Source organism: Pongo pygmaeus, chromosome 10, assembly GCF_028885625.2.
Source record: "Pongo pygmaeus isolate AG05252 chromosome 10, NHGRI_mPonPyg2-v2.0_pri, whole genome shotgun sequence".
NCBI classification, from domain to species: domain Eukaryota; kingdom Metazoa; phylum Chordata; class Mammalia; order Primates; family Hominidae; genus Pongo; species Pongo pygmaeus.
In genome coordinates, this window is record NC_072383.2 from 121637086 (window position 1) to 121647356 (window position 10271).

Here is a 10271-nt window from a genome sequence, read left to right on the forward strand (position 1 = left end):
CAGAACGATTGCTTGAGCTCAGGAGTTTGAGAATAGCCTAGGCAACCATAGCAAGACCTCATCTACACTAGAAATCAAAAAAGTCAGCCAGGCGTAGTGGCAAGCGCCTATAATCCCAGCTACTCAGGAGGCTCGTTTGATGGAGGCTGCAGTGAACTATGGTCACGCCACGACGCTCTAGCCTGGGCGACAGAGTGAGACCCTGTCTCAAAAAAACAAAAAACAAACCCCTCTTTAATTCCCAAATTTATTTACCATGGAACTCTTTTTAATGTAATTATAATACAATTAACATCCACAAAATTAGAGATCTAAGGAAAACACTACCCTAATCAAACGGCCACAAAATGTATTCACAGTAACAGCTTCCACTTACTGGGTCCTTTTTCTTGCCAGGCATGGTGTAAAATAGTTTATACACATCTTATTTAATCCTCAGAATAATTCAATAAGGATGGTATTACTAACTCCCATTTTAAAGAGGAGGAAACTGACACTTAGGAAGGTTAAATACTTGTCCCAAAGTTTCCTAGCAACACAAATCCTGTCTTAACCACGATGCTTCAACAGTCAACTTTCCAATTTTTGTACAGCTTTTATGACTTTTGCCTCCTCTTTCTGTCACTTATTTCTTGATGATGTTATTGGTTCTTCTAGTTTTTCCCCAGTCTTAACATTTGCCACTGGCAGATAAACCATATGACTAAGTGAATTATTATTTGAACTGTGTGCAAAGCAAGACTCAACAGGCTCTGCTATGAGTCCAGTATATGTCCTTGAAGTCAGTTATCTTGGCTGCCCAAAGATCATTTTTATCAACCATCTTTCAGCCTCCTAACTCATATCCCAGCTTTCTAATCTCATCCCCCTCAAATCCATCCTTCCCCTGGCTGCCAAAATCATCTACATAAATGGCGAGTGTGACCAACCGCAGCACTCCCTAGCTTAAATCCTCCAACGGCTCCCTGCCTAGAGGATCAAACCCAAGCTCCTTAACAGGGCATATGAGGCCATCTGGTCCCTGACTGCCTTTTGGGCCTCAGCCCCCACTACATCCTGCCCTGGTCCCTCCAGCGATACTTATAATATTCCTGTACGCACACACACTCTGTCCCAGCTTCTTCCCTAAGTGCCTTTGTTCCTCCCATATGCCTGGAAGCCCTTCTCCCTCATTACCTGGCTAACTCTTAACTCATTCTCTGAATCACAACTTATAAGTCATTCATCTTCTCCAGGAAACACTCCCTGCTGACCCCCCACCTTCCAAAGGCTTACTGGATCTCCCCCCACCAGCGTGTGGGCCTCACTACTGTTTCACATGTACCCTGTACACCTGCATGATCCTAAATGATGAAAACTATGTGGTTACTGGTTTCACATCCCCCAAGTGGCACACCACAGATGCTCCGCAAAGGCTGGGTACATGAATAAACTTCTTGACCTCAGTCATGTTCACATTAATGAAAACTGCTGTCTGATGGCAAACATGTTAGACCACTTTTGTTTTTTTTCTTTTAGACAGGGTCTCACTATGTCGCCCAGGCTGGTCTCAAACTCATGGGGCTCAAGAGATCCTTCCACCTCAGCCTTCAGAGTAGCTGGATTTACAGGTGTCAGCCACCACAACCAGCTCTGATGACAAACATGAATTTGCACTATGTTCCTTTACTATCCTAGACACTGGGCTGCAGATATAAATATAACCTCGAGGTGCCATTAGTTAACCTTGGAGATAAAAGGTTTGATTTAAAAGAAACATTAGCTCTAACGCTGCTTGAAATATAAGAAATTATTCACATATCTACTTTTCACATAAACTCTTTGACAAAGTAATGGACTATGTTCCTCACAATCCCTTGACAAATACTTTGAAAAGCTTTCCCTTGACACACTGTAATGTATTCTAGAGACAACAAAGCTAAGCTAAGTCACCTCTCTACTTTCATTCTTCCCTTGGAAGAAATTCTACAAAGGCATTTCCTCTGCTTTTGTATCATTGGGTAAGACATCATTTCCAATGATGAAATTTGAAAACTCACATAGCTGGGGAAGGAAATAAACCAACGAGAACTCTTGTCTCAGCATGTTTTGAGCGCCAGTGATTACCTACGAGTGGCTGACACACAGTCTTCTAGATCACCTCCCACTGCGTACCTGGCATGAATCCCCATAGAAACATTCTGCTACAAATACTGTAATCAAAGCCAAACAGGCAACAAGGCTGGCATTCCTCAGCTCAAGAGCACAACCACTCTGCATACGACCAACCGGTGAGGGTCAAACAGTGCAGTCTACTTCTGGGTTCCTCTTCCAGCCAGTCTCTAACAGGATGTTAGGTCATCCAACTTGTTTCTCTCGTTTCTCCCCTCCCTTCGATGGCACCTCTTTCCTTCTCCCAACCCACTAATAGCTCCTAGTGGCCTTTCAAACTTTTATATTCTCCTTGATTTCCACAAGCACTTGGAGGAGAATGGCTTGAATTTCTATCTCCAAGCAGAGCATTCCCCCTGAGCTCCAGAACCACACTCCAACTGCCTGCAGGACAGAGCCCTGCCCATCCCTCATGCTCAGCCGAATCCAGCCTCAATAACTCCCTCCCTCCTGCACCCCCACTGCCCCTTCCCTCCCCGCTCACCAGAGCCCTGTCTCCTACTCACTTCCACTTGAAGCCCGGTTATCACCACTCACTCAACAGCACTAACCGGGCACATCCTGGGTGCCAGGCTCTGTGCTGGGTGCCAAGGACAAAAAGACAAACATGACAAAATGCAGCCCCCAAGCCAGTGGGGGACACAGGGAAGTGACTTACAAAATGTGTGTCAAGTGCCACAGGAGAGGTATACAAAGAAGCTAAGGGACCACGTGCCTGTGACAGAGGTGGGGAAAGCACTTCAGGTCAGCAGCAGAGGGGACGTGAGAAAGGGAGTCTGGCCAGCTGGTCCGAATACCTCTCCCAGAGCCCTAGCTCAAATCCTAATTTCTTCCTAACCTCCACTTCTGCCGCCAACCTGGTCCTGCCACGCCAAGCCAGCCCACGCTTTGCTGCCAGATTAACCTTCCTAAAGAGCAGTTTCAGGCCGGGCACGGTGGCTCACGCCTGTAATCCCAGCACTTTGGGAGGCCGAGGCGGGCGGATCACCTGAGATCAGGAGTTCTAGACCAGCCCGACCAACATGGAGAAACCCCGTCTCTACTAAAAATACAAAATTAGCCGAGCATAGTGGCGCGTGCCTGTAATCCCAGCTACTTGGGAGGCTGAGGCAGGAGAATCGCTTGAATCCGGGAGGCAGAGGTTGCGGTGAGCCGAGATTGTGCCACTGCACTCCAGCCTGGGAGACAAGAGCAAAACTCGGTCTCAAAAAAAAAAAAAAAAAGTTTCATCCGACTGCTTCTCTGCTCCAGAATGGTCACGAAGCTCCTTGTTTCCTCCTAAATTAACCACCACGGGGCGCACACCCTGGCACTCCCCCTCACCAGCCCTATTTCTTGTCATTTCTCTACACACAAGTACATGCCATCTGGTCAAAGTAGACGAGAACTCACTCGTCGGACAAACCCATCCCTGCTTTCCTGCCTCTGTGCCCGTGTCACTTCCTCCTGAGCCCCCACTTTTGTCCATCGAAAGCCTCCTTAGAGAAATAAATAATTCACAACAGTGGGCATGGCGAAGAGCACACGGAGGGCAGAGCACAAGGTGGGGGGTTCCGCTGGTTGGCAGTGTTTACTTCCTCGGCTGGGTGGCAGGTACACAAAGTTCCTTATTCTCTGTGCCCTCTGGTAGATATTATTCTATTTAATCATTTATTTTCTTAACGTTTACCTACCTATCAAAGTCTGTCTCTTTTGTTTTGTGGGGACGTAAGTTAAAAAACAAAACCAAAAAAAGTCTGTCTCTTGCATCAGAAACCTAATGTAGCCAGAGAGCTTTTTCATCTGAACTTCAATGTCATTTAGAATTCACATCTGGCTTTTTTTTTTTTTTTTTTGAGACAGCCTCACTCTGTCACCCAGGCTGAAGTGCAGTAGTGGCATGATCATGGCTCACCACAGCCTCAACCTCCCAGGCTCAAGCGATCCTCCCACCTCAGCCTCCTGAATATCTGGGACTACAGGTGTGTGGCACTATGCCCGGCTAATTTTTTTATTTTTCGTAGAGATGGAGTTTCGCCATATTGCCCAGACTGGTCTCAAACTACGGGGCTTAAGTAATCTTCCCACCTTGGCTTCGCAAAGTGCTAAGATTACAGGTGTGAGCCACTGCACCCAGCCTGGCCTTTTCTTATTCTCTTTTTCAAAAAACTGTGGTATAATATACATAAAATTTTCCATCGTAACCATTTTTAAGAGAACAGTTGACAGTTCAGTGGCACTGAGTACATTCATATTATTATGCCACCATCACCACCATCTACCTCTAGAGCCCTTCATCTTCCCTAACAAACTCCCTATTCCCTCTTGTATTGTAGACATTTCTGTTTTTAGTTTATTCCCAAATTATAATCTAGGGATTATGTCCTACTTGTGTATCTATCCCTTACAATGCCCTGCACAGGGAAGTGTTCAAGAGCTGTGGAACTGAAATGGAATCTTCCATTTGGGCATCAAGGAAACTACGCCTGTTAGCTGACAATAACTATTTCCCAAGTGTTCACTCTGTGCTAAGTATCATATTAGGCATCTTACTTATTTCATTTAATCTACCCAACAATGCTATGAAAAAGGTTATTGTTATTTTCTCCTTAATTTCCAGTGAGGTAACTACAATTAAAAAGACTAAATACTTGTCAACTACTGGTATCAAAAGCCAGTTCTGACTCCGACCACTGTGCGATGCCACCCCCACTGCACTTTTAGCAAATGCAGAAGAGCAAATAAATAAATTGATCAAATTTCATCTAAGCCAGTCTACATATTCTGAAAATTGCATCTTAAAAAAAGGGAGCTGGCCGCTACTGAATGCTTCCTCTGTACCACTTCTGTTGTGACATTTAGCCTTACAAGTACCCTAAAAGATAGGCATATTATCCTTCCTTTACAGTTGAGGAAACTGAAGCACAAGGTTTAAGTCACTTAAAGTCACACACCTCAGCTCCATGCTTTCCATGAAATCTTGATGCCTCACTTAACGATAAAATGACATACAACTGAATTTCAGTACATATTCCTAGGCACAGTAATTTTTTACTCATGTAAAAGGTCCATGGAAAAGATTTAAACGTAGAAGTTGAAGCCTTTACACGTACATAATGATCATAAAACACGGATAAAAACAAACTCCAGTAGTATTATACTCAAGAGTGCAAATCTTAGCTTCTAAAACAGTCTCACCAGCATTCAGAGTGTGTTCGGGAGCCGTCCCCGGATTTAAAGCAAGGTCAATACATTTCAATGAGCCATTATGATTCATGCAGTAGCTTTCAGCCCCACACACAAATCACACCCGAACACGCCTTAGGGAAACAGCTTCTTCCAGACCAGAGCTCTTTACTTTCCACAAAACAATCTGTCTTTCAGACCCTCAGCATTTTTGCAAGCGGGCATGGCATTTTCATGCCATGGGAACAAAGATCCCCAATTTGAATCGTTAGTGGAATCTTTAGCAGCAACCAATCAGCATTTCCTCAGAAAGCACAGTGAAGAAGTAACTCAAGAGGTCCGGTTTAGTTGCCTAATCCCCTAAGCGACAGTTCCTTTTAAGGGAGTGCCCTGCAAGTCCAATGGGGTTAAAGTGGACAGATGAAGGCACATTCCACTGCCATGTAACAATAACTTTAAATAAAAATAAAATACATGCATATGCAACATTAGCCTGCAGCACAGACAAGAGCATAAGATCATGAAGGATATACTACATTTAGGGAATTGCATAATGAACAGGAGGAACAGGAAGAGAGAAACTGACACAGAGGCCCAGAAAATGAGGACTGTAGCTCCGAAATCATGTTCACTACTTAAACTGCACTGAAACTCACACGCCACAATTAAAACAATGTAAGTGAAGCATAATGAACAGCTGCACTTAAACCTAACAGTGAATGCCTTCAAAACCTAGCCACATTTTCCAGCCTCCACAAAATATCCCCTCAGGCTTAAAGAAGCCTTACTCTACAATTTAAAACACTTCCTTCTGCCAATTTAAAAAAAAAAAGAAATCCTTCGGTTCAGGTTAAGAGACTCTATGCTGTGAAAGGCCTGTTATATTTACCATTTCACCCTATACCTATTCAAATACATAATCATTTTGACCACAGAAAGATAAATGTTTGGCTGGGCGTGGTGGCCCATGCCTGTAATCCCAGCACTTTGGGAAATCGAGGCAGGAAGATGGTTTAGGGCCAGGAATTCAAGAGAAAACATAGCAAGACCCCTTCTCTACAAAAAATAAAAAATAAAAAATTAGCTGGTGGCAGCGGGGTGCGGTGGCTCACGCCTTTAATTCTAGCACTATGGGAGGCTGAGGCAAGCGGATCACCTGAGGTTAGGAGTTCAAAACCAGCCTAGCCAACATGCTGAAACCCCCTCTACTAAAAATACAAAAATTAGCTGGGTGTGATGGTGCACACCTGTGAGCCCTGCTACACAGGAGGCTAAGGCACGAGAATCACTTGAACCCAGGAGGCGGAGGTTGCAGTGAGCCGAGATTGTACTACTGCACTCCAGCTGGGCAACAGAGCAAGATCCTTTCTCAAAAAAAAAAAAAAAAAAGGAAAACGTAAATGTTTTTTAGGCTAATTGCAAATAATAATTGACTCAACATTCTTGAAATGGGATCCTAGTAACTTTCAGGATGATCTGGTATTAATGATTGTCTGTCAGTCATCTTTCAAAAAGAGAACTATTAATATAAGTGATTAATTATTGCAATTACTTTTTATTGAGCCCTACTGATGGGCTGTGTTAAGTACTAACAGGCATCATCTCACCTGCTCCTCACATTAACTCTATGAAATAGGTATTACTGTCATATTGTCCTTTTCCAACAGATACTCAGGCAGGTGAAGTGACTTGCCTGCAATCACACAGCTGGTAAGCGGCCAAGTCCAGTATGGAGTGTGTGATTCCAAAGCCAGAATGTTCTTTAACATGCCATCACAAATGTTCCATTTGGTCAACAGTGGACAGTTCATAAAATATTTTCTTCTATTGTGTCTCACAATCACCCCCAACATAAGCATTACCAGGTGAGTGAAACTACCATGCCCAAAAATTTCAGTTCACATCACACCCATTCCGAGAAAGGCACCACACATGACCAGGACAACAGGATTGACACTGATCCTCGCTAGGTGAGCTAAGGTATTTTGGTTTTCAAGTTGTTTCCTTGTTTTAAAAGCACTACACCCAGAAAAGCAAACTACTGCTGAGTAATTTAATGTGAACTATGCAGGCTTATCAAGTGGAGTCGCTCAGGCCTCAATACTTCTCTTGGGTATTCAGGTATGAAGGTCACTTTTACTCAAAAAAAAAAAAAAAAAAATCCTGCCAGATGAATTTACCTTTCTCTTTAAAAAATAATCTTCAGGTTCTGAGGTAGAGGAAACAGGTGAGGTTGTCCCTAACAGCCTCCCAGTGAACAGAATGAACTTGATTCTTTCCACAAGCTTCCCTCCACTAAAGGCAGTTTATTTCTATTAATGTTCCACCAACAAAGCTACAGTACTCAGTTCTTACTGCAACAGAATAGTCACATATACCAAAATAACTTGTAGGCAGTGTTACACATTAGAAAAATATACCTATCATTTTATTATTAAACCAGAAAAACCCTGCTGACAATCAACAAAAGGTCTCCCAGCAACTGAAAAGCAGAGAAACTAAGCAAAGATTTTTTCTTTGGAGACATGAAACTCATTCAGCTAAGAAAGATGGATTTTGTCACTTATTATTCTCCAAAATGGAAGGTGCCACATGGAGACCATAAACGGGGTAAATTGCATCTTGGAGCAACGTCATTATGTGCCAAGTTACAAAGCCCATGAATACAAGGGGTGTATTAATGGAAAGACTGATACCATCTTACCACAGTGGCCTCTCTGTAGCTCCGGACAATGATCTGTTGAGGGTTTTCCAGGGATTCTGAATGTGCAACCTCCATACAAGCTCTCTTTTAAGGGGGCTGGCTTGGTGCTGAACAATCCCTCTCCGGAAAGAAAGCCAAAAGCCCCCACACGGGCTCCTGGGTGAGAGGCTCAGCACTGTAGGCGTGGGAAGGCTCAGACTTCAGAGACATAAAGGAGTGGTAGGTGGGCCAGGAAGAGCTGGGATTAGCCTGGGCCCACCTGCCTGGAGGAGAACCAGACCCATAAGATCAGACTTTCCGAGAATGAGTCCAAATGGGTTGAGAGAAAGGGAGCACACACTGCAAATCTGCAAGGATGAAGTCAGTTTACCCGAGAGCAAACCACCTCAAGGTGTGAAGGAAGATAACCAGAAACAGGAGCTGGCACATGCCTTCCAGGGGCCAGGCAAGGCTTGGCTCTCAAAGGTGAGGGTTGGCAGCCAGCCCCAAACCCCCATTTTATCTTCTTCCTGAAACTGCTCCAGGAACCTTCCTTAGTCCCAGACACGTGGGACACAGTGGTACAAAGCCAGCCACACGAAATTTCCCACTTTCCCTTCCTCGGTGGAGGGGGCAACCCTTACAGAAAAACGTATCCTGTCGCCACCCTTAGGCCCATCCACGAACTCCCGTAACTCTGCTGGGGCCTCTTCAAAAGAAGTCAGACTCCAGGGGCACTCTTGGGACCCCTTAGATACATGGAACCTTCAAACCTTACCCTGGCTATGGTATGACCATGGACTCCTGCCTCCAAACCCTGGGGACCCTCGCCCAACCCTTAAAGAGCCTCAGAACCACCTCATAAACTCAGCTACAGACCCTCAGCCTCCCGAACCCATCTTGGAACCCTCAATCCTCTCCTAAGAGTCCTATTTGGATAGTCCACTCAGTCCCCCAAAACCTACTCTGATCCCCTGTAGCTGCCTCAGTCCCCCTGGATGCCCCCAACCTTTCCTCTCAAACGAAACCCCCCAACCTCTACCAGATCTAGCTCTTGGTCCCCCTCAGTCACCCCTAATCCTCGCCTCCGACTCAGCCCCCTTATTACTCTCCCCTCTCCTCCGGCCAAACCAATCTCAGATCCCCCCAGTTCCGTCCTCTTCCACCTAGACCCAACGATAGCACTCTAATCCCCAAATTCCCATTCCAGGCTCCCTAATCTCCACTTCAGACCCAGCCTTAAGTCCTCAGCCCCGCAAAACCTTGTCTCAGGACCCCCAATCGGCTCCCCAAGCCCCGTCTCAGGACCCTTTTTCCCGCCTCCGCCCTAGTCTCGGTCCCCTCAGTCCCTCAAACCCCCTCTCAGGCCCCCTATTCCTGCCTAAGCACCAGTCGCGGTTCCCTGGCTCCCGCACCCCGCCCCAAGAGCCCCCATTTCTAGCCCAGTCCCCTCAACACGACCGGAGGCGCCGCGGTCGCCTCCGCCTCCGGCCACCGTTCGAGAAGGGAACCTCCCTCGAGGCCCCACAGCCGCCGCCTTAAGCCCAGCTCGGCTCACCTCCTCCATCTTCTGCACCATCTCCGTCAGCTGGCCCTCGTCCTCCAGCAGCTCGTTGAGCTGCACCAGCGACAGCCCGGCGAACCGGGCTTCGCTCCCGGCGCCCGCCATCCCCACGTCTCGGCCGTCGTCGCCACCGCCGCTGCGGCCACCAGGCTCCGCCGACCGGAAGCGCCGCCCTCAAGGGCCGCCCCCCGCGGGGGGGGGCACGTGACGCCAGCCCTGGGTCGTGACGTCATCACCGCGCGGGCGGGCGGACGTGACGCAAGTGTCGCGGCTCGCGTGGAGTGGAATGTATCAGGGACAGTCGGGACTTCAAAAGGGAGGGAGAAGGGCCCTATGATTGGGCTGTGACGCGTGAGCGCATTAATGACGTCACTGCGGCTCGGGAGAGTGCGCCATGAGGTCATAAGAGCATTTTTTCCTCCAGGAAGAGAGAGATACCACGATCCAAGGAAAACAGGCAGTGGGAAGGAAGTTACTGCAGACTGTGAGCCCAGCCCGATGCAGAGAACCCAAAAGACAGAGACTTCATGGGGAAACAACTTTAGGTGTCATTGGTTCCTTGGAATTGTGGAGCTGCCACGTCATTCATTTAACAAATATGTTTTGAGACCTACTCTGTACTGGGCATTGAGTATACAGTTCTGAATAAAGCAAAACGGACCCCTGTTTACATGGAGCTAACAGAATGAAAGAGGACGCAAACAAAAC

At 46.5% G+C, this 10271-nt stretch overlaps 1 protein-coding gene across 2 annotated transcripts in view; it reads right to left on the reverse strand.

Annotated features, from left to right (window-relative positions):
• The window catches only part of VPS37B (VPS37B subunit of ESCRT-I), a 30582-nt gene extending 20710 nt beyond the window's left edge, over positions 1-9872 (reverse strand). The window contains exon 1 of one of the 2 annotated variants that reach the window (XM_054441911.2): positions 9558-9872. In XM_054441911.2, the coding sequence (XP_054297886.1) occupies positions 9558-9668 (111 nt within the window). In that variant the 5' untranslated portion in view covers positions 9669-9872. Of the gene's footprint in view, positions 1-8020; positions 8973-9557 lie in introns of those variants that run through there. The other variant, XM_054441912.2, reaches the window with a different exon arrangement.
• Positions 9873-10271: the final 399 nt, after the last annotated feature.